Raw genomic sequence first — 26,889 nt, forward strand, 5'->3', positions numbered from 1 at the left:
TTGAAGGACTTTCAGGCAGGTAGACAGGTCAATAACTTGTTCAGTCTCTTCTTCTCCTCCAGATGTCGAGGTCCTGAGGGTAGAAAGAATCCAGCTGATCGATGCAGTCTTAAATCTGTGCACTTATCACCATCCAGAGAATATCCAGCTACCCCCAGGGTAAGACTTATCACAGAGATAATCTTGTTGTGATCCAGCTCACTTTCACCTTGTGACTAACATTCCCAGCTCACAGATTTTAACATGTTTTCTCTATTACACTTTGTAATCACAAAATGGTGAGGAAGCCTTTTCACGGTCTTGTTCAGATGGGTGTTTCTCTAGAGCAATCAAGACCTGAGTCATGGAATTACTTTGCTCTGCAAGCACTGACCTTTCTGCCCTAGAAATCCTCAGCTAAATCCTGCTGTCCCTCCTGAAAGGTTTTTATTTGTGTATGTGTGTGTGTGTGTGTTTGTTTGTTGAGAAGACCACTGAATGGCATGACTGAATCTAAACAGTGCATGATTAAGGAGAAAAGCAGACTTGAAGTGGACTTAAGGAACCTAACTTGACCACTTCTCTCTATTGATGGCTTTTGCAGGTACCAGCCTCCAAATCTAGCTATTTCTACTCTCTACTGGAAAGCTTGGCCTCTCCTGCTTGTAGTGGCAGCGTTCAATCCTGAAAACATTGGTGAGTGTGGACATTTCCCAGGACACCAGTTCTGCTGCAAAAATTGGCCAAGGTGCTTTCTGCAGAAGTCTGCTTGCTTGTGTGCAAGGCCTGTGCTGGGTTGGTGAGGTAACTGCAGTTAAATAACTGTGTGTCCCCTGTGGGTGAAAAATGCGTGGAGGTGGGATTTGGACCAGCATGTGGCTGGAATCACCTTGTTTGTGCACTGAGTGTTGTGAGCTGTTCTCAAGTGAGTTTGTGTCTCCCCACCTTGGAATGTGTTAGAGCATATATAAAGGCTCTATTTTTTCCCTGTATTCCTGGTTGTCCTTCTCTTCTCTGCTGCAGGTCTGGCTGCATGGGAGGAGTACCCCTCTCTAAAGATGCTCATGGAAATGGTCATGACCAAGTTAGTATGGTTAAATCTCTACATAAATCAGATAGACCACTGAAAACACACATTTCTGAATTAAGTTTGTGCCATGCGACTCCTTCCTTTCCAGTGGGACTGGTGTAAAATAAACTGGCATCAACACTGCAGTTGGAGTGGGAAAAGTGCCTTCCCTTGACAAAAATATTATAAGCAAGGGAATAAAGCTGAGAAGAAGGGGGAGGGGGATGACTGCTGTGCCTTGCTGAGAAGGTCTCAGTCTCCTGGCTCCACTGAGAAGCTACTTGTTTTTTTCTACATTGTCTATCAGAGCTGAGGTCCTGTGTTCTTCCTGACTGCGATTCATTAATTCTGAATAGGACAAGATAACCGTTTCCTTTTTTTAAACTTTTTTTCTCAGTAATTATTCCTATCCTCAATGTACCTTGACGGATGAGGAGACACGCACAGAGATGATTAATCGTGAACTCCAAATCTCCCAGAGAGAAAAACAAGAGATTCTTGCATTTGAGGGTCATCTGGCTGCTGCATCCACAAAACAAACAATTACAGAAAGCAGCAGCCTCTTGCTGTCCCAGCTGACAAGTCTGGACCCTCAGTAAGTAGCCTTCTGCATTCGGGTGCCATCGTGAAATCCCAGTTAACACTAGTCAGGAAACCCTGCTCCTCCACAGGGTGGTTGATGTGGGGAAGAAGAACCCTGTGGTGTGGTAGCCCATGGGATCACAGAATCATAAAATGGTTTGGTTTGGAAGATCATCTGGTTCCAACCTTCCTGCCACCTTCCTATAGACCCCTCATGCACTACTGAACTGACTGATCCTCATCACACCAAAGTCTGTCAGCCTGTGAATAACTTGTTGTTTCTGTGACAGGGGCCCCCCTCGCAGACCTCCACCACATGTCCTGGAGCAGGTGAAAAGCCTGAACCAGTCACTTCGCTTGGGCCACCTTCTGTGTCGCAGTCGCCATCCTGACTTTCTTCTCAACATCATTCAAAGACAGGTGGGCTGTGGTGGGACTGGATCCCTCGTCTCTGAAACTTGAGCAGAGTAAGGGGCAAAAGGAAGCTAAGTGAGATTCAGGGGAAGGTGGTTTGCTGCTCAAGAATTAAGTGATCAGTGTGCTGCATCTGTGTTCTGCTGGACTTGTTACTCTCATCCTTCCCAGGCCTCATCACAGTCAATGCCATGGCTGGCAGATCTGGTTCAGTCCAGCGAGGGCTCCTTGGATGTCCTGCCCGTGCAGTGCCTTTGTGAGTTCCTGCTTCATGATGCTGCTGATGAATCGACCTCAGGTGAAGAAGAAGAGGAGGGTGAGAGTAAGGACCAGCGTGCCAAGAAACGCCAGGTGAGCAATCTCTTGAGGATCCCTTCTGTTACCTACTTCCTGTGCATCCCAGATTTGATTTCACTGGACAGGCCAACTTCTCACTCCACAGAGACAACAGAAACAAAGGCAGTTGCTTGGACGCTTGCAAGACTTGCTGTTGGGACCCAAAGCAGATGAACAGACAACCTGTGAGGTGCTTGACTACTTCCTGCGACGCCTGAGTTCCTCCCAGGTGGCTTCCCGGGTCCTGGCCATGAAGGTGAGCAGAATGCAAATCATCTTGGCTGGGGTCTGTCTGAAGCCCAGGGCAGAGCCCTAGGTTATCTTGAGTCCAGAGCCAACGCAGTGAAATTGTTTCATGTCATCCTCCTTCAGTGACTTGTCTCAATCTCCAACCCCATCAAATGCACTTCTGCTCCCTGCTGCTCAGAAGTTATTGTTCAACAGCCAAATTGTACTTTTTCTTAAGATAGAGCTGGATTTTGCTTTGTTTCCTGTGAAGTTCAGGTGTAGACTCAGGAGATTGTGTGCCATGTAGAGTAATTGGCAGAGGCTGTTTTCTGTGGGGAGAGGGAGTGAGTGAGTGCCTGGTGCTCTGGAGCATAGTCAAGGCAAAGAGAATTGCAGGGAGCTCAGAAAGATGATGCTCAGACTGAAACTTCAAGCATGGTATCTGTCAAGAAAACATATTAAATGAGATGAAACCTGTTGTGCTGCATTTGGATCGTTCTGCGGTGTTTGAAGCACGTTTCTGTTATATTCACTGGTTTGAAACTCCCAGTCCAGCTGTGGCTGTGGCTTCAAATGCAGCAGCCATATCCTTGTGACTTGTGCAGGGCCTGTCCTTGGTGCTGTCGGAAGGAGGAATGCGTGATGGGGAGGAGAAGGATCACCCCATGGAAGAAGACTCGGGCGATTCTGAGCTGCTGCAGGGATATCAGTGGCTGCTGAGAGACCTCCCGAGGCTGCCACTGTTTGACAGTGTGAGAGCCACGACAGCTCTGGCCTTGCAGCAGGTGGGTGTAAGCAGCTGAAGGAAGGAGTGTCCAGCTTGTTCTTTTTCTACTCCTGCTCAAACAGATTGAAACGAATTGGATCTGGCTGCGATATTGACATGTTTATATGCTTGCAGAAGAATTTTGCTTATGCTGGTGCTTGTTTTCACTAAGTCTTGATTTCTAATGAAAGGAATTCTCATTCTAGGCCATCCACATGGAGACAGATCCCCAGACCATCAGTGCTTACCTGGTGTACCTCTCCCAGCACGCCCCAGTGGAAGAGCAGGGACAGCACAACGACCTTGCTCTGGTGAGGGGAGGGATCACATGGGGGACACGTGGCATGACCCAGGACAGTGGTAGGCAAGGGACTTGCTGTACCGCCAGGATGAGTTTTGGGGAGCATGTTACTCTGATAACTGCATGTTTGTGTCTTTCTGTACGGGTTTAAAGGCAAGCTGTGTCTTTGGTTCATATAACGAAATGGTATCAGAGCAATAACTTCCAGTCCAACAGCCCATCAGCTGGAATGGGGAATGCAAGAGTGGATAGTGGTTTGATGGAAATCCCATCACCTGACAGTGTTTCATAAGTAAGCAGGTGCTAAACCTGCAGTCATATGTGCTTGGGGAGAGAATGGGAAATCAGGAATTTTAGTGGTAGATATGTACTCTCCTATAACCAAAACTAGATTTCTGGGTGTATTTGTTTATGGGGGTTTTTTTCTTTCTAGAAAAGCTTTTGGTGGATTTTTTTTTAATAATGATTTTTTTTTTTTTCATTTTTCTCCGTGGGTGCTTTTTTTGTTGCTTTTAAGACTCATGTGCTGATAGTGCCTCCATAGATCTGTTTAGATACATGGAGGAGGTTAAATGGTAAGCGTCAGTAGATCTTTTTCTTCAGAGAAATGCTATGTAAATGCTTACTTTAATGGGCTGCATCAGAAGGCATCTGTGCTCCGCTGGGGACACTGGAAGATGCATGCAAAGCACTGGCTTTGTCCCTCTTGTGTCAGTTCTACTCTTGATTCCACAAACTGATCTCCAGAGTGGCATTTACCGGGCTGATGATAGAACCTGGAGAACAGTGCAGTGAAACGGGCACCTGGCTGTGTTTTGCAGTAAAGACCTCCTGGATGTTTTTCCCTTGCAGGATGTTGCCCGACTGATCGTGGAGCGCTCCACCATCATGTCCCACCTGTTCTCCAAGCTCTCCTACAGTGCTGAGTCCGACGCAGTGCTCGTGGCTCTGCTCTCCATCTTCTCCCGCTACATCAAGCGCATGCGGCAGAGCAAGGAGGGCGAGGAGGTGTACAGCTGGGTGAGTGCCTCCTGCCTTGCCTCAGCAGGTCACACAGACTGGACAGGTTAACAAAACAGAAGCCCTTTATGGGTTACTCAATTTGAATAAACCAAGTCCAGCTCAAGAATTCCCTGATCTGAAAATAATTGGATCGTGGCATAGTATCAGAGCCAAGCCTATGTGTTTGTAAAAAGCCTTTTTAACTTTTCCCCAAGTATCTTTTGTGGCCACTGCTGATGATATTGGGAACTATGGTCTGACTAAAGTTGTCCATTCTCGTGTTCTCCTTTCTCTCCCCACCTTTGCTCATCCTGTCTTTTCCTGTCTTTTTCCAGTCAGAGTCCCAGGATCAGGTGTTCCTTCGTTGGACTAGTGGGGAAACAGCCACCATGCACATCCTTGTGGTCCATGCCATGGTTATTCTCCTGACACTGGGGCCACCTCAAGGTTAGTGAAATATGCTCAGATTTTTTCAGGGAGTAATGGAGAATACAGGGAGGCTTTTCTCTATCTGCTATCTCCTAACAGCTCAGGCTGGTGTTAATCCTTCTACTCGCAGGCTCAGCCCTTGCACTACTTGTTTGTAGCTGTAAGATTTATCAGAATATTGCTGCAGAGAGTGAAGGATTTGCAGGCTGATTTATTTTTTCTTTTTTTTTCTTTCTGCAGACAGCAGGAAATACTAAAACAAACAATGGTGTGTTCTGGTGTACAGATAGAGAAGGGCAGGGTGTTCTAGGTGCTTGTGAACATGGGAAATAATTTTGTATCCACTCTTAAGCAGGAGATGGTGATTTTTACACCTTACTGGATATATGGTTCCCGGAGAAAAAGCCTCTTCCTACTGCTTTTCTGGTTGACACCTCTGAGGAAGCTCTGCTGCTCCCTGACTGGCTGAAGCTGCGGATGATCCGCTCCGAGGTCCCACGTCTCGTGGATGCAGGTGAGCCTGTGGCATGTTCATTGGTGTTTCAGACCCTGCTGAAAGGAAAGGGAGAGCTTTCCCTGCTCAAGTGTGCCCAGCCATCCTACTGGGATGCCTTTGGATGGAGCTATCTGTCACTTTTAAAGTAGGGAGGGGAGTGAGTCTGAATGGATATTGTGCTTTCTGTGTATTTTAAAGGAATGGGGGGCTCTGAATTGAGGTCCCATCTCTTGTACAACTATGCAGTCACCAGACAACAGGCACAGCACTGTGGGAAGCTGTGCCTGAAGGATATAAGCTAAACCTCTGGTTACTCTGGTCCTCATACCACTTGTCGGTGCTCTCTTTCTTCTTGGTATTCAGTGCTTTCATCCCATTTTACTAATTAAATGACAGCTGTCTATAGCCAGTGATTGAATTATTCAATAATTCCTGCCTGCAGCCATCAAGAGATAGGGTGGAAGTTATTTTTTAATACAAATGATTGCATTACTGAGGTTCTAATAAAATTAAGCAGAAGATCAAATTAGCCAGTGAGTGAATTAACTGGAAGATGCAATAAGGCGGCAATGATTTGCAGAGGAAAGAAAATATAGCAGGCAGCTGTCAGACTTCTGGCTTTAGGCTCTCTGCAGCCCTGTCATTAATGTGTCACTGCTGGTCCAGACAAAAGCATAAAGATCAGGTAATAAAGATGACACTCTGTGGGCAGTTCAGAGGTCTGAGGACTCAGTGTTTGTGTATTTCAGCCCTGCAGGACCTGGAGCCACAGCAGCTGCTTCTCTTTGTTCAGTCCTTTGGAATCCCAGTTTCCAGCATGAGCAAACTTCTGCAGTACCTGGATCAGGCAGTATCTCATGACCCACAGACGCTGGAGCAGAACATCATGGACAAGAGTAAGAGCTGCAGATGAGGCTGACTAGGCATTTAACTTTTTCTTGAACAGTTTCCATGAGTATCTCCTGTGACTTCCTTGGAAAAATCCAAGCTAGCTCAGCAAACTTTGTGCACAGGCTGCTTTGGCAGCTTGTTGTCACTGTAGACACCTGGGTGGCCCTTGGTTGTATTTCTCAAAATAGAGAAGGATTTTTTGGATTGGAGCGCACAGAGTCAAAAAGTAGTTTGGGAGGTACTTTGTAAAAGAAACAAAGTTTTCAAGGCATCATGTTATGAAGTTTATAGGAACAGCAGATTCTCTTGTCTGTGGGAGCTGTACAAACACCCAATTCTGTCCTGCTTTACTGAAGAGGGCAAGATGATGATGTGCTGTTATTTCCTCCTTTTTTCAGACTACATGGCTCATCTTGTGGAGGTTCAACATGAGAGAGGAGCAACAGGAGGCCAGACTTTCCACTCCTTGCTTACTGCCTCCTTACCAGCCCGCCGAGGTACTGCCTGGGATAGCCTAAATGTCAAAGTCATCTTCCAAACTTCCCTCCTTTGTTGCTGTTGAGAAGAGCAGGCAGTGCTGTCTTCAAAAGCAGTCATGTTGCAATATACCAGCAAGTTAGACACCAGTCCTTTTTAGAGGTTTTTTGCTTCTGGCAAAGGGAGAAATTCCAATATTTTTGGAGTTTATTACAGTGAGTTTTTCTGTGATATGGAAAAATAGGTCTTGCTTGGACTCAAGAGAAAAGCTGCTGAATTCCTCAGTAGTTAGAGACTGTAAAGCTGAAAGTGATCTGGTGTCGGGGCTCCAGATGCTTTCTACCATAACAGCATTTTCCTTTCTTTCCTTTTATTCCTCTTGCAGACAGTGCTGAGACTGCAAGGTCAAAATCTAGTCCTGAAAACTCTCAAAGTCAGAGCCGGATCCGGGCCTTGAGCCAGGTCCGTGTTCTGGGCCCAGAAGATGATCTGGCAGGCATCTTTCTGCAGGTACTGTTACAATCTCCAGCTGAGTAGCTGCTTCCCTGCAGCAGCTTTACAGAATCCATCTCTCTTATACTTGCATCTTGTGACCCCTTATCCTGCAGTGTTTGCTGGCAATAAATATGAAAGCCCTGATGCAACGAGGCCATGCCATTACAGCCTGGTGGAGTTGATACTGGCAGGAATTTTTTCTTGCAGTTGGAACGTGATGTGGCTTTTGATCATGCCTAGTACTGTCACTACCTAGTAGCATGTTGCTGTCTCTGCACCTTGTTTGTTCTGTGTATAGTGCCTTTCCTCTCAGCAGTGGATGCAGGATTTGTGAAATGCTCACAGGGCCCTGGCAGAAAAGCTGTGTGCAAACAGCATTTGTACTCTGGCTTGCCTACTTACAGAGCTTCCCACCCTCCACTGACTCCAGAAGGAGCCTACAGGGAATTAATTGGCCAAGTTAGTTGTTGGTATTTGAGTAGTAGGATTCCCCTGCAGTGTCAGTGTTGGTAGTCATGTTGGGATTGCAGAGATGCTGCTTATGTTCATGTGCCAGGCACTAGAATGTAGAAGAAGCTGTATCAGGAGGTTCCTGTTAGCCCACAGTCAGTGTAACTATACGAGATAAATCGCTCCTCTGCCTCGGGGTGTTCATGGTACAGCAAGCCCTTTTCACTGGCTGTCATAAACGTACTCTGTGTTGTATCCCCCAGCTTTTCCCACTGACCCCGGACCCACGGTGGCAGAACTCCAGCCTGCGGCCGCTGGCCCTGGCACTGCAGCAGGCGCTGGGGCAGGAGCTGGCTCACATCCGCCAAGGGGCCGCGCCGGCGAGCGGGATCACAACGAGTGGGATGGCAGCGAGCGGGATGGCAGCGAGCGGGATGGCAGCGAGCGGGATGGCAGCGAGCGGGATGGCAGCGAGCGGGATCACGGCGAGCGGGATGGCAGCGAGCGGGATCACGGCGAGCGGGATGGCGGCGAGCGGGATGGCAGCGAGCGGGATGGCAACGAGCGGGATCACGGCGAGCGGGATCACGGCGAGCGGGATGGCAGCGAGTGGGATGACAACGAGCGGGATCACAGCGAGCGGGATCACAGCGAGCGGGATCACGGCGAGCGGGATCACAGCGAGCGGGATCACAGCGAGCGGGATCACGGCGAGCGGGATGGCGGCGCGGCTGCTGCAGGCGGTGGCTGCGCTGCTCAACTCGGCGCACAGCGGTGCCCTGGTCATGGCCATGCACCGCCACCACTTCATCTCCTGCCCGCTCATGCGCCAGCTCTACCAGTACCACGTGAGTGGCTTTTGGGAGCGTTTCATGAAGAGGGGTGAGGTGGGGAGAAATGGGAAATCTGCAGTGCATCTGCTCTGCTGTGTGCACACCTGTGTAATGCTCAGCTCAGGTTGCCTGGCCGTGGGCATCTGGATGCAGGGTGGCCCTAATTGCACTGCTGAAATTACCTGCAGGATTAGGAGTACCTTACCTAGCCTGGTAACTCTTTTTTGGATTTACAGCTGTAGGTCTCTGCTGGTTTTGGGATCTCTAGTCTGTGTTGTATTGTGGTGTTGGACATGTCGTACGAGCCAAGGCGTTTGCAGACAGTTTGAGAGATAAAGTCTAATTCATAGAGTCATAGAATGGTTTTGGTTGGAAGGCACCTTAAAGATTGTCTAGTTCCAATTCCCCTGCCACAGGCAGGGGCACCTTGCACTAGATCAGGTTGCTCCAAGCCCATCCAACCTGGCCTTGAACACCTTTAGGGATGGGGAGTCCAGAACCTCTGGGCAACCTATGCCAGTGCCTCACCACCCTCACTGTAAAGCATTTCTTCCCAGCGCTCCATGCCACAGGACACTGCCTTCTCCTCGCTCTTCTTCAAAGTGCTCATGCAGATGCTGCAGTGGCTGGAGAACCCTGCGGTGGAAGATGGTCCCCTGCGAGCTCAGCTGAAGGCCTTTGCTGTGCAATACTCCTCAAGGCACAGGATCAGTGATGGTACTGGCAGTGGGCAGCTTATGGGACTCAGAGGGGACAAAGTGGGACAAGAAAGAGACAAACAAAACTGTACCTGGAGCAGGAAGTGTGGTGGGCAGCCTTTTAAACACGTGTTGTAAGGAGTAGCAAAAGTAGTACACTGGGCTGCAGAAACTCCTTGAGGGTTTGAACAAGTGCCTTAGCTCTGGGGGCTTGCAGTAGAAACCTGGTATCATCTCATCAAGCACAGCAGATCTCTCAGAGAAAACTTCCTGTTTCTCAGGCCAGGAATTCTGTGTGAGCTGTAGTTTTGGTAGATGAGCATGCAGGAATGCCTCTGGAACAAGGTCACATCATGACTTGTAGAGTTGTTTATCATCTGCCATCCCTTGGGAGCAGGAGTCTAACCAAGAGCTTGGGCATGGAAATGGGTTTGTAGTTACAGAGCTTTCTCTTACCCACATGTAACATGCAGGAGAGCTGTCAAGGGTTGTGGTGGCCGTAAATGGCATTAGAATGTGCATTTGTATGTTTGAGTAGATGTGCCCTGGAGCCACACAGAAATCTGTAGGAGGGAGGTCTGATGCGGGGCTGGCTTGTCCCTGTGTGATACCAGTGCTGTGATTTCATTGCAGTTCGAGGTGGCTTCTTGCACCTCACAGAAGCTCTTTCTTTCCGTCGTGACCTTGACTTGATCAGTTCCACGGTCTGTGCCATCATTGCAACTCTGAAATCAGGAGAGAAGTGTAATGTGGAGCCAGAGCTTATCAGCAAAGGTATGGATGTCCTTCTGCTCTCCTCCTTTGCAGCAGCAGCTTGAACTTCCAGCCCAGCAAGGGAGTGCCTACTGTGCAGGCTGTGGGAATCTGCCTTCTCCCTGAATCAGAAAATGTGAACTGATCTAAGCTTGACCCTGTCTTTTATCACCTCCTTTGCCCTACTGTATGTGGGTTTATAAACTCTGATCTGGGGCTGGGATTAAGTCTCTGAGCACACTGTTGGTTTCCACTAGCAAAAAGAGAAATGGAAGCCTACTATCCCAGATAAAAAATGGCTTCCCTCTCCCTCAGTGAGTCTGGCTATCAGGAATAATACTTGCAAGGTTCCATACCTTTTACCACATCCTGAAGTTAATGAGTGGCATCTTTCTCCCTCTGCTAGTCCTTCAAGGTCTGATTGAAACCCACTCTCCATACCTGGAGGAGCTTCTGACTGTCCTCTTCTCAGCTTCTGTTGAGACCACTGCCAGGTGTCCTGCTATGAAACCAATTGCTGTGGTGTGCTCCTTGTTGCTCCAGGACAAAGAAGAAACACCAGTAAAGAAGGAGGTGGAGAGTTGCAGGTGAGCCAAGGCAACGATGGGAATTCATGGGTAGGTCTGGGTGCATGGTATCCCCGGTGACACTGGCGTTCCTTTGTCCACAGTGCTGAGTCAGCTTGGCCAGGGCCTGCCTCTGGCCTTCTCAATGACTGGCTGGAGATGTTGGACCCGGAGGTCATCAGCAGCTGCCCTGATCTCCAGCAGAAGCTACTGTTCTCTTGGAACAAAGTAAGAGTTGTTGGGCTGAGGGACTGCGGTGCTGAAACGACTTTCTGGGGGACTGACCTGCACCTGGAAACAGGGCAAGGGGTAGTTCATGTTCTGCTACAGGTTACTGTATGAGTTCCAAAGCAGTACAAGCTGACTAGGAGGACAGTTCTGTGCAAGGCTCACATTTGCCAGTGCAAGGCTTATGTTTCCTCTTATCTTTATATTTCCTCAGCTGTGTTCTTTTAAGGACTTCAAAGTGCCTTACAGACCCAACATGGTCCCATAACATCTCAGCCAGCTGTGTTTTCACTGGTATTTTTGCAGGCAGATCAATAGCTTGCCCAAAGTGCCATGCCAAAGGCTGAAACTGAATTTCACATCTGATGCCATGTTCTGTTAGAAAGTGCTGCCCTAAATCCTCGTGCTGTGTGTGCTGTCTGCCCATCTGGATTGTCATCCTTGTGCAGTACACATGGCATCTCCTACATCCACCTCGCTACCAGGATCTGTTCATTAATCTCTTCCTCTTTTGGTGCTTCCAGGCAGGGTCCCAGGTGCCCTCCTTCCGCCCATACCTCTTGGCTCTTCTGACTCACCAGTCCAGCTGGACCACACTGCACCAGTGCATCAGGCTTCTGCTTGGCAGGAACAGGGAGCAAAGGTGAGTCTTGTTTGTCAGGCCTAGCCAAGGGATTGAGCTGGGCAACTCTGTCTGAGAGAGAACAAGACCTGCCATATTCATGATGTGTCTGCCAGGAGATGTAAATCAGCCAAAAACAGACTTTGTGAGAAGGATGCTGATTTCAGTCCTGCTGATTTGTGTACCTTGATATAAACATTACCTACTGTTTGATGGACGCAGCACATAAAGATTTGGCTGTGTTCTAAACAGGAAGTGCTAATTGTGGGTAATCCATCTTGCACTGCCCTTGGTGATAATCTTTATGAGCACAGGGGTTGCAGGACGTCTTGGATAGCGAACTGAGGGCTGTCTCTGTACCTGGGCAGGCTCGGATGGATCTTTTGATTGTACTAAACTCCATTTCCAGTCTTTCTCTACTCCTTTTGTGACATCAGGCTCCCAGTTCTGATCTCTGCAGCAGCCCTAGCTCTCAGCTTCTCTATACAGCTCTCAAATACTGAAATTCCACTGTAGTAGTATTGTGCTTAAACTTGTTTTTACACTTATGGACCAGGAAATACTGACACCTAATAACAGCAATACTTCTAAAACTGGTGGTATTTCAGTTTATTATTTTATTCTTGATTTCTTGCTCAAAATTACATGCACTGCTCAGTTCAAGGTAACAGCTGTGATAGGATATTCCACACACTGGGACAGTAAGGTCATTGGTCTGATTGTACCAACTGTTTGTGTTGATGACCAACTCCTGGCCTTGGTGCAAGGCTCCACGTGGCCCCCACACTTGCTGAATGTCATTTGTTCTGCTCTGCGCCCTGTGCTGTGCTTATTGCAACAAATATTTAGTCATAATCTGGGAACAGAACCAACCCCCTTCTCGGGACTTAATAGATCCTATTTTTACATTTGCAGATGTTTCTTTCTTCACAGCACTCATCATGTTTAGTGGTGCTTCCATGTGTTTGTGTGCTGCCCGAGGGCTGTGTTGACTTTAATTGCAAATCTATCTTCTTTTGTCTTCTGGCAGGTTTGACCCAACTGCATCCTTGGATTTCTTGTGGGCCTGTATTCACATTCCTCGGATCTGGCAGGGGAGGGACCAGAGAACTCCTCAGGTATTGGTTCAGTTCTTCCAAGATTCCTCTCTGGATGGAGTGAGAGGCAATGTTTTCACAGTACCTGATGTTTCTGTGGCCAAGAGGTGGCTGGAGTGATTCAGGTGGCGTGTGCCAAGTTTGCTGCCTGTACCTCAGCTGGTTATTTAGCTGCTCTGCTGTGTTACATATTACAGTGGCAATTTAGAGTCCAAAAAGCTGATAGGAATGCACAAAGTTTGCCCACTTGGCATTTCACCTGCAGCAATTGCCACAATATCTGGTAAAGGCACAAGGCTACAGTGGCAAGCAGGCTAAAAACCCAGCATGGGATAATTGCCATTTTACAAAGAAAAGGAGGCTGTGTCTCTTCTCCACAAAATTTCATTGGTTTGGTGACTGAATTATGATTTCTGACCCATTACATGTGCTGAGATGGAAGTAAATGAAGTAGAGGAGGGGTAAGGAGGTTTTACTTGGGGCTGTGATGCTTTCAGAGCTCTAGATATGGGGCCATTCTTAAGTCTGGTTCTGAGATGCTCCATCCCATTTGGGGAAGGTGTGACTAGAAGGAACTAAGGATCTTGGGATTTGGTGTGGAATTATTTGGGGTGTTCTCTTGCATTACAGAAGCGCCGTGAGGAATTCGTGCTCCACTTGAAGGCATCAGAATTGATCAGCATGGTGGAGCTGATCCTGGCTGAAGCAGAGACCAGATACCAGAACACTGACGAGGCCTCCTGCACACTCATCCAGTCTCGACTGCCATTGTTGCTCAGTTGTTCCCATGGAGACCTTGAGAACATCAAAAAAGTAACAGAGTATTTGACCAGCTGCATCCAGCAGTGGGGAAGCAGGTGAGGCTGCAAATGAGGAGCATTGTCTGCTGGAATTGTGGTTCTTGGGCACAGGCAGGCAGGTAATGATGAGACTTGCCAGTATGTCTTCATTAAGAATATCATGTTCCAGAGCCTGTATGAAAAGTGCACACTATCCTCCCCGAGGTCTGGGGGAATAACAAGTGATTTTAAGTGGTACTCAGACCAGGAAGGTGACTTCAAAAGTGAAGTTTAAGGGTGCTTTTGCTTTTAGGACTTCAGAATGAAATTCTTGACATGCTTGGTTTTTTTTCCTTTCTTTAAGGCAATGGTTATTTTTAATTACTAGTTCCTAATGTGGGATTTCTTGTCTACTCATCCCTTGAGTCACTGCTTATAATACATCCTGCTTCTGACTTGCTTTCAAAGCTGAATGGAGACCAGATTGTTTCCTAAAAGCTATTTTAGGACTGTGGAAAGAACAGGAAGATGACGTTTTCAAGGCAGTGAAAGGAACTGACCTAATTCCAACGTTGCTTATGGTGATATTAGGAGACATTCTGAGTAACCTCAGTTGCTGTTGCTTTCTACTTCCTCCCAGTGCAGACTGTGCCAGGCATCTCCAGGGCTTTCAGGTGTGTAGAGAACATGGTGGGCAGTCTGAATAGTTGTGGCTCTGATTTCTTTTCCAGTTGAGTTGGGGCTGACCATGAGTACCACATGCAGGAACTCTGCACTAGAGATGTAAGCAGAGCTTTCTTGTCCTTTGCCCTTTGGAACTGCAGTTTTCTAGCTGCAAGTGGATCCCCATAGACTGTGGATGGATCCCTGCAGAAAGTGAATGACCTGAGTTGTCCCAAAGAAGCAAAGACTTAAAGAACACTGGTTGAGATTAGTGATGTCTGTGTTTTCACATGCTCTGTTTGCCACGTGCAGGAAGGCTGTTAGTAATCTGGTGGGTCTGGGATGTTTGCTAGTTGAACTAACGTAGTAGCCAGTGGCTGACATCACCCTTTCTCCTTTAGCTCTGTGGGGAAATGCTGCCAGGACCTTCTGCTGCAGATATACCTGCAACTACCTGAGCTCCTTGTGCCTATGCCTGAGATGCTTCTTACCAGCGAAGGAGCCAGAGACAGCAGCACTTGCAAGGTAAAGTTAGAGGCATAGGAAAGCCCCTTTCTAGTTATCTATGCAGAATGGATGCTGCCTTGATGCCCAGTTTAGAAGGCAAAGACTGGCAAAAGCTTCCTGGATGACTTTGGTTTCTTTATTTTGCTCTTTTGTTACCCCTTCCCTCCTTGCACTCTCCAGAGCAGAGAGTTCTGGTGTGGTTTATTTTGCAGTGTCCTTCTATAAAATAGTGTAAGCTCCACAAGCTTCTGTGTGCCAAAGGCTTCTGTAAAGCACAAGTGTACAGGCATCTGATCCTGCTTTGATGTCTGCAGGGACTGTGGACTTCAGATCCCATGCCAGCTGGAATCCTGCATCTACTCACAGATTCTACCTGAAAATAATTTCTGTCAACCCCCCTGTGTAGCTGGAAAGGAATTGGGAAACACTGCTGGAGAGCCAGGGGCTGGTTTGTACATTAAACTACTTAACAGTTTGCTCATTATTTTTCTTCCAGCTTGATGCCCTGGTTCACAGATTCATTAACCTCCTCGCAGACACCAGTGACTCCAAGTCATCTGAAAGCCGCGTGTGGGATGCCAATATGGCCTGCAGGAAGTTGGCTGTGGCCCATCCCATCCTCCTCCTTAGGTACCTCTCTCTCCCTGTGTGTGCCTGGGGTTCAGTGAAAAGCATCCACCCTTGTCCTAGAAAGGGAACAAACTTGCAGCCATCACAATGATGGTGAGAGAATTCACCTTCATGTACCGAAGTCAAGAGAAAAGGCAGCAAAGTTGCATCTCTTACAATGAGGCAACACCTTGTGTCTGTCAGGAAATAATGTTGGAATTAAAGACTAGAGAACAGAATATGGGTGAGAAATGGGGCTTGCTGAGTCTATGGGTGTAGGGATCAAGTCCGGAGCTCTGAGAGAGGATAAGGGATTTTGCCTTCCGGGAACTGAGGTGAAATGTAACTTTCTTGAAAGATCTAGACCTGGATTTTCTTATTTGTTGTTTCAGGCACTTGCCAATGATTGCAGCACTGCTGCACGGCCGCGTTCACCTCAATTTCCAGGAGTTCAGGCAGCAGAACCACTTGACCTTCTTCATCCACGTCCTGGGGATCCTGGAGCTGCTCCAGCCGCAGGTCTTCCAGAACGAGCACCAGGCGGCACTCTGGGACTGTCTCCTGTCCTTCATCCGTCTGCTGCTGGTAGGGAAATCCCTGCTTCCCTCCGTGTGCCGGCTGCTGGCCACTAGATGGGGAAGCTCGTGTAACACAGGGCCAACCTCGGCTCTTCTCATTCGAAGGGAAAGCCTTCCTAAATGCCTAAGAACAAAAAAGTGCATTAAGTACCTTGGAGAGCTTGAAGAGGAGGCAGGAGATGAATAAACCACTCCGTGGTACCCAGAGGTGCAGGATAGGGCAGTGCACTGCTGCTTTTTTTGTTGTTAACTCTCACCTTCTTGATCCTTTCCCAGAACTACAGAAAATCCTCGCGGCACCTGGCTGCCTTCATCAGCAAGTTTGTCCAGTTCATCCACAAGTACATCACATGCAATGCCCAGGCAGCTGTCTCCTTCTTGCAGAAGCACTCGGATCCACTCCAGTAAGCTTACTCATGCCTGTCAGCCCATGCACAGTCAGATTGCCAGGAGCTAATCAGACAGAAGACAGCAAAATGTGACAGAGTAGCTGCTAATATGGCACTTTTTCACCCTTGGCTCCCTTAAGACTCTATTGAGATGAGCAGCATATCTCTTTTCTTATAGGTGAAAACTGAGCCCAAGGAAGTCACATAATGACTTCAACTCACATAATGGCCTAAACAGCATATTGAGGTATTATAGTGCCCTGCAACTTTTCCAGAGGGGCAGCTGGAGGGTCTTTCCCCAGAGCAGTGGCTGCAGGGTCCCACCTGCAGATATGTAGGGAAACTGCATTTGTGTTCCAGTTACGAAGAAAGGAAAAATCTTGTTTCTTCTTCTGAGCAGCTCTTTGTTTCAGTGTACATATCTCTGCTGTTACTTGTGCTCATGCCCTTATTGCTACTGAAAGCCAAACACAGCCCCTCTTTTTCCCAGTGACCTGTCATCAGACAACAGTGACCTAGCGATGCTGAAGTCCCTCCTGGCTGGGCTGAGTCTGCCTAGTAAGAGTGGCATCTTGGACAGGGGCTCTGATGAAGAGAAGGATGGTGAGTCTGGGTGGGGGAAGAGTTATTCCAGCTGGTGAACCTGCAGTCTGTTTTGGAGAAGAGGTGTTTTTGTGGGGTGTATGCTGTGCTTGTTTTTGTAACAGCTCAATGTGTGTTTAGAGTGGAGAATGGCACTTGTATGCTCAGCAGTTGGGAACCAGATCTGGGATGGGTTAATTTGTTTTGCTGCCAGTGATATCACTACTGGAGCAGAACAACAGCCCTTAACAGGGGTGAGTTTCCTGGTTGTGGATTTTGCCCTTTTAATCCACACTTAGGGATTGACCTGTTGGGGGGACTCTAAGGGCACATCCACTCTTCCACTGTTTACAGCTTGCACAGCTTGCATGGGAACATTATTCAGTATTTAAAGAGCTTGCAAAGCTTCCTCCTCAGTGTCAGCTGAGGGGGTGACAGGAGGTGCAGTGAGATTAGAGACAGTGTGAGAGCCAGGAATTGGATCACAGCATTGCTGGTGGTTCATGATACACCACTGCACTGGGAGGGAATATTGGCTGTCAGGAGTGCCCTGCTCTCTCTCTCTCCCCCCAGATGAAGCAGCTGCTGGTTCTCTCCCCCTCGTCAGCGTGTCCCTCTTCACTCCCCTCACGCCGGCTGAAATGGCCCCGTATATGAAGAGGCTCTCCAGAGGCCAAACAGTGGAGGGTGAGTGAGGACCTGCAGAGCTGTGCAAAGACACAGGGCAAACGCAGGCATTTGTTAACCTTGTTACTTATCTGTCAGCAGCAGCCTGGTTTCCTGTGTCAGTCTTGTGTTTGGAAGTCACCAGCAGTTAGGATATTGTTCCATTTTTGGATTAACTTGTCCGTAACCTCCTGTGATTCTGTGACAGAGGCTTCCTATGATTCTGTTATCACTTAGCTCAGCAGTAATTCAGTGGCCTCTGCTTTGGGGCTCTTCAAGGATCTTTAAGCATTTTGGGAGATAGTATGAGTAAATCAAGGAATGCTACAGTCTGAGCCAAGTCTGAAGTGCTGATAGGAATGAAATACCAAACTGATGAGAAGCAGGGTTTGTTAGAAATCCCCAAATGGCCTTCATGGAAGAAAATCATGTTAACCTGGCATATGGGAACAATAATCTTCTCCAAAAGCCTCCTGAAATTCCAGGTGTCCAGTGTTAAACTTAAGTTGTGATGATTTTCCTTCCAAGGTAGAATAGGACAAAAATGTCCTGCCTGGACCCTGTTTTTTAAAGAGACACTCTGTGAAGGTCTTTACTTACAGAAGAAAGTGTTCTGGAACTGAAACCTCTCACCCCATTGCATTCCTTCCTCTGCCTGGGCAGGTTGGGATGTGCTGATCTGGCACATCCCTGGTCTCCTCCTTTTTGAAGAACTGCCTTTATTACACTACCTCTGTGTGCAAGTGGGAAACCTTGACAGCTTGGGAGATTGGTTTTGTGGGGAAAAAAGAAAAGATTCTTTGCTGGATCAGTCACCTTTTCAACCTGTGTCTTCTGGCAGACATCCTGGAGGTGCTGACAGACATCGATGAGATGTCCAGACGGAGGCCAGAAATTCTTGCCTTTTTTGCTGTGAGTATTGGTGTCTCAAACTGCCACTGGAAGGAAGGGATTCTTTTCACCAGAGTCTGTGTTGCACAGCCAGCTTAAGCACTTCCCTTCCTCTGCTTTTTGGATGGTTGTTGCAGCACCTTAGGAGAAATGTGTCCTCAGTTAGCCCTGCTGAGAGCAGGCAGTATTTCCTCCATTGCATGCTGGGTCAACCATCATCTGCTTTGTCAGAGGAAGAATTAACCCTCTATCCTCTTCCCAGGGCAAGGAGAGAACAGAGCAGCTCTGTTGCAAAAGCTGTAAACTAGGAAAAACTCAGCTGTCCCACATGAAATAAGATTACAGAAGGGTACTTTAAAGTATTCAAAACCAGGATAATCTCTTACAGGGGGGGATTTCTGGAATCAGCCAGTACCTGCTGGATTTGTGTTGGGCTGGATTGGTGTGGAGGGGGAGTAATGCCAGTCTGAGGAGTTTGTGCTCCCTGAATGGCCCCATGATCCACATTTGTCCATCTTCCAGACAAACCTACAGAAGCTGATGAGTTCCTCAGAGGATTCCTGCCGAAACCTGGCCTTCAGCCTGGCTTTGCGCTCCATTCAGAACAACCCCAGGTGAGCAGCCCTGGAACTGAGGCTGTGCTGCCTGGTGATCTGGGCTGTACTGACACTGTCATGTTTCACTCCCAGCATTGCTGCAGATTTCCTGCCCACCTACATGTACTGCCTGGGCAGCCGAGACTTCGAGGTGGTGCAGACAGCACTGAGGAACCTGCCTGAATACACCCTCCTTTGCCAAGGTAAGTGGAGATCTGCCCCTTTGGGGCAAGGTTGGCTTCACAAGGGTCAAAGCTGGGGTTCTGTGCTGGGAACAGCTCCCCTGGAAAGCTGCCCAGGATCACTGTTGCTTAGACCAGGCCATCAATACCAATTGGGCTGAGCTTCACAAGGGGAGCTGTCGTAGACACAAGGGGGACTTCCTTGAAGTAGATTTGTCTCCCTTACAGTTTTCTCTGAGCTGTGACCTCTCACATAATCACAAACCCACGGAGCTGTTAGAGGGTGGATTGGGCCGTGTTCTTATGGAGGGAGACATTTCTCACATAGCTGCAAATGCCCACCCAGTGGTTGTTGGTGGTTGTTGGTCCTTGCTTGCACACGGAGCCCTCGGGCCAGTCCTCACTCTGCCTTTCCCTCCCCCAGAGCACGCAGCGGTGTTGCTGCACAGGGCCTTCCTGGTGGGCATGTACGGCCAGATCGACACCAGCTCTCAGATCTCAGAGGCTTTGAAGATCCTGCACATGGAGGCCATGATATGAACATGTGGTTCTGGGAGTTTCACTTCCACAGGAATTAATTTAATGGATTCATCAGCTGCATTACAGCCCTGCCAAGAAGAACAGTGTATTGCAACCCATGTTTGCTGGAGGATCAAAGAGGGGATGTGGCAGGCCAGACTGCTGGAAAAGGAGAGGGTGCTGACTGAAGATCAGCAAGGGGCAAGGATCAATCTGGCTGGCTAAAATGCCATTATTGTGGGAGAAAAATCTCCTGAACATTGTGCCAAACAGGGACCACTTCCTTCATGGGGTCTTGGGGCAGTGGCTGTTGGTTTGTTGTTTGGGGTTTTTTGTCTCTCCAAGACAAAAAGAGTTGTCTCTCTCTGCTGGGAGAGCAGAAGGGAGTGAGTGATGGCCCTTGCACTTGAAATATCTGCACTGTCTGTGTTGGAGAGAACATGCAGATTTGTGCAGGGGGAGAGACCACTTTGGTTTCTGGGAGTGGGTGTTTTATTTTTTTTTATTTTATAATTAAAATTCTCTTTGTTTCCAATGTGCCTTTCTCTGCCCCCTTGGGTGTAGCTTGACTTCCCTCTCCCCCTGTACTTCATTCTCTCGTTATTCTAGACAAAGCATCTCTGGAAGACCTGTCTCCATGGCCAAGTGCTCACAGAGCTGCCTTGGCCTTTTACAGGATATGCAAGAAATGGAGCAGGTTTGGAAGGGTCACTGGGGTACCACGGATGAGCTTGGTCAGCTGCTGACAGGACAACTTTTAAGAGGTTCCTTAGAAAACTTTTGTTTAAAAACAAATAAAACAAACTTCTTGGTACATCTGCAAACATCCCAACAGCTGGCCACTGTCACAGTCAAGTCTTTGAATGAGCAGCTGGGTTTCCTCTTTGGGATCTGCCAGTTCCTCCCTGTGACTCCTCTGACTACTGCTCTCTGGTCCTTGCCTGTGGGTAGGGGTCATGGCTTATTTGCCAGCTGTCATTTGAGGACAGAAGGCTGGCGCCAAAACTTTCCTTTCCCCTGCTCCAGAGAAATTACTGCTCTGTGTGCTTGTTCTCCAGCCTCACTTGATTCTAATCACCAGTTTGTTCTCATGTCATTTGTAGATAAACTCTGCAGTTTACTAAAGACAAACATCCTGGAGGAATTTTATCTATACCTCCTTGCTGGTGGCAGGGACAGTTGTGACCTCGTAGGTGGCTGGGTGGAGAAATATTGTCTGTTCTTGCACATGAGGAATACCACAGCTGAGCACTTTAGCTGGTGTGTCAAAACCTGAATGAATGTCCAGCTGGCTTTGCAGAGAGATGGAGAAGAAAAGGGGGAGAACTGAACCTCCCACCAACTCCTGGTAGCCTTGTCTTTAAATAGAGATTAGAGCCATCAGTTACGAATGCTACATGCTCTTTTCTTCAGCAGCATCTGCTTTGCATCTGGAGCCACTACTGTGGCAATTAGCTCCATATAAATGATGTGGAGGAACAGCTGAAGGAGATCAAGTCAGTGGAATGGGTTTCCTGAGGGGCTCAGTGACAGCAGGATTAACGCCTGTCCAAGGGGAGCCGCTAATCTCACTGGGAACCCTTACCTTAGTCCCTTTTCACACATCATTAAGGCACTGTGCAGTTTGTCAGAGCAGGGAGGTAGTTCTCTTGGTGCTGCTGTGGGCCTAGAGCAGCTGGGAACTTGTGGAACTTCCTGGAAAAGGGCTTTTAACAGGACTTTAAGTCAAGGCGCAAGGAAAATGTCTCAAGACTGTTATTGCCAAAGACAGTGAGTCAAACACAATAGTGGTGCTTTAGTGAAGATCCTCTCTGCAGCTGGGGCTTTCCAGAAATCCCACTCTTGGGCTGCAACTAGAAACATTTACAGGCAAAACCAAACAATGTGGTTGGTCCCAAATTGTCCAGTGTCTGTTTGGCAATGCTTGTGGTGAGCAGACCTGCTCCAGGCTGCCTGGGTCATGGGAGCAGGCCGTGCTTGGGTGTTGGCAGAACTACTTTGTGACCCCTCAGTCCAGAACAGACAGATTTTTGCAGAGCTGTGTGGAAAGAGATATGTTGGGAAAGGTGGACGGAGCATCTCAGCAGCAGCAGCAGCAGTAAATATCTTTTGGGAGATCAGGAAATGAAGTCAAATGGAGATGATGTGTGTGGAAGTTACTCCGCAGAACTGAGACTTCCCATAGATGTCCCAGTACAAAAGTCATCATCTGTGATTTGTTGATCTCTCCTTTTTGCTGTGTTGAAGGTTCCCACAATGCATTTTCTCTGCTGCCATCCTCTGCCTGGACCCGGTGGAGCTAAGCAGGTTGCCTTGGCTTGAAGCACATCATCAAAACCAGATCAGTGCTGAAAACAGGGCTGTCAGGGGGTGCCTGGCTGTGTGGAGACAGCTCAGGGCAGGAGCCCATCTCTGCTGATGGGGAAGGCAGCCGTGACAGCTCTCAAAGGGTTGGTGACAGTGGTACTGACACTTGCCTGCCTGTAATCTGTGCTCTGTGGCTTCCATCTCTGCCTGGCTGAGCACCTCCTCTCCTCCCATCCCGGCTGGGCTGACAGTGGCACCCTTCATGGCTCTCCCAGCCTCCTCCTGGGGCTGGGGCCATCTTCTGTGTCTTCAAGAGCTTGTGCCTTGATCAGAAGAGGAGTGGTGAGGAGGTTTGCAGGGTCTTTCCTGGCCAAGCCCATGGGGCTCCATGCACATCACTGCTCCCATCTGCCTTAGAGGCAGCACATCCCAAACTGGTGCAAAATCCCTGCTTAGACACTTTTCTACCATGATCTCCTGTAGTTAAGAGCTTTCTTAAGAGAACGGGGCTGCCAGAGCTGGTGTCTGAGGCTGGGAAATGTGCTTAACACTGGCTCAGGGGGAGGCTTTTTGTCTTCTCAGATACACTGGGAATCCCATTCCAGCTGTAGAGGGAGGCATGATGGGGAAGAGAACACTGGCCAGAAGTTTGTTTCTCATCCTGTGGCTGCACCCAGCTCAGGACAAGGCTGGTTTTTGTCCAGCATGCACATGATGGACCTTCACTGCTTGTCTGGGCACAAGTGGGCATCTCTAACCTGGCCATACCATGCACCTGCCAGGCTCTGTGTGGCTGGAATTGTGGCCCCTCACGTGCCAGTGTCCTGGAGGTTTGTGGCTTTTTGACACCGCTCTGGGTAAGATTGTGCATCCCAGGAACCATGAGGATATCTTGGAGCACCATGTGAATTTGGCTATGAGCAGGGCATGACTAACCAGGGAGGTGCCTGCCTGTTCCTGACTCAGTGGCTGCTGCCTCTGGGACATGCTTGACATTGGGGAGCTGGACGAGTCCCAACACTGAGCTCAGAGGCAAATCTGCCTGACCTGCTGTGCCAACAGCAGAGGCACAGGGAGAGGTGCACAGGTAACAGCCACCAATTGGGATTTCATGGCAAAGGCTGATGTTGTGCCAGCCATGAGAAATGAGAAAGGGTAAAGAGAAGCCTCACCTTGCGAGGAGCAGCAGGCAAGAAGTCTTGTGCAGAATAAAAAAAAGGAGAGGAAAACTCCATTACCTCGTGCCTGTGAGTGGAGTCTATTCCCAGGACTGCTCCCTGGGGCCCTGCCATTCCCTTCCTCCAGCCAACCTCATCTGTGACCTCCATCAGTGGCAAATGCAATCCTGGCCCTGCCTGCCCTCAATTAACTTCCTTCTGGCCACACCACAGTTCAGGACAGTACAGTTCACACTTAACTTGAGGACTTTTTTGCTAAAAGCTAAAAATGGTAAGACTTTTGTTAACTTTAGGAGTGTCAAAGCCAGCCCCATGCCAGCTAAGTAGCCTGGCTGCTCTAGGGGTAGCATTTGCCTAAGGTGGACTGATCTCTGTATTGCCTCTCCTTGTATTTAGATAATTTGCCCCTAAAGTAGCAGAATACAGACCTTGACATTTCCCATCATTTTAAAATCAGGAGACCTCTATAATAACATATCTGCCTCTCCTGTGTTGCTGGTGGTGTTTTGGTATCAGCCTGTCTGCAGGAACACCATCTCTAATACAAGAAGATACTGGCAAAAAATGTCAAGACCCCCAGTAACAATTAAAAAATTAATTAAACTACAGTAGCCCAGTCATTGCTGGGTAATTATTAAGCTGTAAGAATTGCTAATTGACTTATTAGCATTAAGCAATTATGCAAATAATGGAAAACATACCATAAGAGTAATAAAATTACCTCCCTTTTTCTCTCTCTCTCTTTTTTTTTTAAACCAATAATGATATTCAAAATCTAAAGTGATGCATATGGTTTTATTGTGAGTATCTCTGGAGTGAGACTTCTAAGGGTGCTCAGCCCTTTTGGAGCATCCTAAAACACATCTACCCTGAGTTCTCTTGCAGAGCTTGTAGTGCCCCACACCGGGCCCCTCCCCTGGTTCAGCACCCACCAAGGCACCAACACAGGGACACAGGGTCCAGTGGCTGCGGAGGACACAGAGTGACCACACTGGTATGCCAGGACTGGAGAGTCCAAATTTTGTACTGTCACAGATGGTCTAAGGGAATCCCTGTTCTTCCCCCAATAAAGCACATAGTGCTTCAGGTTTGGTGTGAGTGAAAACAAGGCAATTTGTAGATTTTCCCATCAATTCAGTGCAAAGGTGAAAAGTTCCGGCCTTCAGAGTTACTCTGTCTCAAGGATTTTATTGCTATTAAGTTCATAACCTGAGGTAAGAGCTGGCTTCTTTTCCAGGTGAGGTTCCAGCTGGAATTCAGGGTTCAGCAATAAGCTGAGTGATGAGCAAGTCTCTTTGTGTTCCTGAAAACAAGAACAAGACCTTGCTTATCCTCACTACCGGGAAAAGGAAACTTCACTTAGTCATGTCTACAATGGGCCTGGAAAAAAACACAAAGTGCTTTTTTGCTTCAGCACGTTCACACTGTTAATCACTGACAAATTTTATTGGTTTTACAGGCTTTAAACTCTGCTCTACTGATAAGACACAGCATTTCAAAGTGCCCAAGCCAGTTCCTGCTCCAGGGTGTGTCCTGCTCCCGTGGTGGTGCCTTGATAAACCTGAGATCACTTCACCAAGTTGCATGATCCAAAGAGGTTTTGATCTGCAGAACACACCTTTGCTTTCACTTTCTGATAAGAATGGGGATGTTTGCAGCTCCTGGAGACCAGGGAGTGTGTTCTGCCATGCAGTGCAAAGACTGAGGATCACCATCATCTGTTTCACCTCTGTGGAAGACAAGGGGAGACCACCTTATGAAATAAATACCACCCCCAACCCTCTCAGAGAGCTGCTTTTAGCTCCTTGGGACTGGTGATCCACCAAGCTGCTATTTATGGACATTTCATTTTTCCTCTCACCTGGTGTGTAGGATGCAGGATGTGAGCAATCTCTTATCTTTGTTGCCTGGAAAAAACTTTCTGAAATCACCCTCTAGCCCATCCCTCACCCCACTGCAGTGGGGGACAGGAAAGCCAGCAGGACATCTGGCTGGTGGGCAGGAGGGACAAGGGAGAGCGACTTCTTTCTGTTTTGATGTGACATTGTGTTATAGCTGGGTGATAGGACACTCTTTGATGCTCACTGGTTTTGGCCTTTTGAGATTTTAGGATAATGGGTTTACCATGTAGAAGCTTCTCAGGGGGATGTGTTGCAGAGAGCTTTACCGAAGTGCCTTTTCCTGTAACTTCAGGTTTCTCTTTCATCTTCTTGGAAGAATGGAAGTGGAAACTCTTGTTCAGCCTTGAATTTCATAATAACTTTTTTTCTGCTACTTTTGCAGGTCAAACTAGTCAGACTCTGAGGGGAGGCAGGTATCATGTGGAAGCATTTCTGCGTGAGTAGCTGTGAAATTGTTGGGGCTTTCTTTTCCCTGTTTGGGGCCTTTCCATCTCTGTGGAGTCAGCCTGGCTGCCTTCTGGGAAGAGAGAGCTGATGAGGCATGTTACTGATGAGACAAATACTTTTTCCTTCTTGTTTTAAATCCCTCAATTTAATTCAAGCCATTGGCACGGGAATATATGAGAGCTCTTGGCTGAGACACACACTTCCTATTGTTGGGAGTGAATAGCCCTGCACACAGCCCGTGGCAAAATTATGAAGTAGCTCAAGTTGCTCAGCTGATTTCTCACAAAAGTTAAAAGATGTGATTTTTTTCTATGATGTTACGCTCTCTTATGAGAAAAAAAAATGCATCACTTGATTCTCAGCTTCATGAGGCCCTACAGTTTCTGATACAAGGAATCTACCTTTCCCCATCTTGAGTCTTCAAGCTGACAAATGTTGGTTTAGGGTGGCCTAGTCGCACATTTTTTTCTCTACTAAAGGTAAAATCCATTGATTGCTGCATATGGGAACCAGGATAAATTTAAGAGGTGATGGCAGAGCAATCCCCACTAGTCATAGTCATAGCAACTGTCAGGAAGCACTCAGCATTTCTCCAGTGCAGTCTGGTATCTAAGAAGAGAAAAGGACTGAGGAAGAAGAGTGTCTGTAAGCAGAGAAGAATAAATCAGTCCATGTCTGTGGATTGGTGCTCCAACGAGCTTCCAAACACACCTTGGGAAGGGAGCTAGGGGAGCAGGCACTGTGCTCCAGAACACGCTTTGCTCCATGAGCCAGCTGTGCATCTCAGGTAGGAAACCTCATCCAGCAGCTCTGGGAAGAGCTCAGTGAGCAGGGGCAAGGTCTGCAAAACAGGATAAGGACCTATAAGGCTCCCTCGAAGGAAAAGATGTAGAAAGGAAAGGTACAATCCACAATAAGCATCATCCCCTGAGAAACATCCTGGGAGAACAGTGGTTGTGGGTAATAGGCAGATGCACAGGCAGCTCTGCTCCCTTCCTGCCCCATTCCTCTCTCAGTGTGTGTTAGTTTACCTGTTGGTGCATTAAAGACTCATCATAGCTGCAAAATCCCACAGAGCTCTCCTTAATCACCAACTAACAGTGCACAAGTCTCTGCTGCCTGTACTTTGGAAAGCCATTATTGGGCCAGCAGTAATACTCTTACTGCATTAGCAAACTCCTTCAGCAATGTCATTTTAATCACCTTAGTGGATAAAGTGGACCAGATTCTTCTGGTGTACCAAGGGCTGTACCTCCAGACTAACCCTCTCTTGGGATGCACAGCTTGGAGCCAGCAACTAATAGTTTCTTCTTCTGGTGTCTGCAAGCCTGGATTTGTGGTACGACCATCCCAGGGAAAAACAGGGAGCAGTGCAGGGAGGGA

The 26,889-nt window shown here is 48.0% G+C and overlaps 1 protein-coding gene across 2 annotated transcripts in view; it reads left to right on the top strand.

Moving 5' to 3' along the window:
* The window catches only part of INTS1 (integrator complex subunit 1), a 28,410-nt gene extending 8,202 nt beyond the window's left edge, over positions 1 to 20,208 (top strand). The window contains exons 15-47 of one of the 2 annotated variants that reach the window (XM_069029602.1): positions 63 to 159; positions 584 to 675; positions 1,003 to 1,063; positions 1,446 to 1,643; positions 1,921 to 2,050; positions 2,216 to 2,395; positions 2,487 to 2,636; positions 3,214 to 3,393; positions 3,581 to 3,685; positions 4,528 to 4,695; positions 5,013 to 5,124; positions 5,459 to 5,620; positions 6,352 to 6,498; positions 6,892 to 6,990; positions 7,356 to 7,480; positions 8,179 to 8,763; positions 9,306 to 9,465; positions 10,080 to 10,220; positions 10,606 to 10,786; positions 10,870 to 10,993; positions 11,518 to 11,636; positions 12,646 to 12,733; positions 13,343 to 13,569; positions 14,556 to 14,679; positions 15,158 to 15,291; positions 15,663 to 15,855; positions 16,125 to 16,252; positions 16,728 to 16,840; positions 17,393 to 17,506; positions 18,327 to 18,397; positions 18,899 to 18,990; positions 19,066 to 19,175; positions 19,579 to 20,208. In XM_069029602.1, the coding sequence (XP_068885703.1) occupies positions 63 to 159; positions 584 to 675; positions 1,003 to 1,063; positions 1,446 to 1,643; positions 1,921 to 2,050; positions 2,216 to 2,395; positions 2,487 to 2,636; positions 3,214 to 3,393; positions 3,581 to 3,685; positions 4,528 to 4,695; positions 5,013 to 5,124; positions 5,459 to 5,620; positions 6,352 to 6,498; positions 6,892 to 6,990; positions 7,356 to 7,480; positions 8,179 to 8,763; positions 9,306 to 9,465; positions 10,080 to 10,220; positions 10,606 to 10,786; positions 10,870 to 10,993; positions 11,518 to 11,636; positions 12,646 to 12,733; positions 13,343 to 13,569; positions 14,556 to 14,679; positions 15,158 to 15,291; positions 15,663 to 15,855; positions 16,125 to 16,252; positions 16,728 to 16,840; positions 17,393 to 17,506; positions 18,327 to 18,397; positions 18,899 to 18,990; positions 19,066 to 19,175; positions 19,579 to 19,694 (4,826 nt within the window). In that variant the 3' untranslated portion in view covers positions 19,695 to 20,208. The remainder of the gene's footprint in view (positions 1 to 62; positions 160 to 583; positions 676 to 1,002; positions 1,064 to 1,445; positions 1,644 to 1,920; positions 2,051 to 2,215; positions 2,396 to 2,486; positions 2,637 to 3,213; positions 3,394 to 3,580; positions 3,686 to 4,527; positions 4,696 to 5,012; positions 5,125 to 5,458; positions 5,621 to 6,351; positions 6,499 to 6,891; positions 6,991 to 7,355; positions 7,481 to 8,178; positions 8,764 to 9,305; positions 9,466 to 10,079; positions 10,221 to 10,605; positions 10,787 to 10,869; positions 10,994 to 11,517; positions 11,637 to 12,645; positions 12,734 to 13,342; positions 13,570 to 14,555; positions 14,680 to 15,157; positions 15,292 to 15,662; positions 15,856 to 16,124; positions 16,253 to 16,727; positions 16,841 to 17,392; positions 17,507 to 18,326; positions 18,398 to 18,898; positions 18,991 to 19,065; positions 19,176 to 19,578) is intronic. The other variant, XM_069029603.1, reaches the window with a different exon arrangement.
* The last annotated feature ends 6,681 nt before the right edge of the window (positions 20,209 to 26,889 follow it).

This window comes from Aphelocoma coerulescens, chromosome 14 (assembly GCF_041296385.1).
Source record: "Aphelocoma coerulescens isolate FSJ_1873_10779 chromosome 14, UR_Acoe_1.0, whole genome shotgun sequence".
Taxonomy (NCBI): Eukaryota; Metazoa; Chordata; class Aves; order Passeriformes; family Corvidae; genus Aphelocoma; species Aphelocoma coerulescens.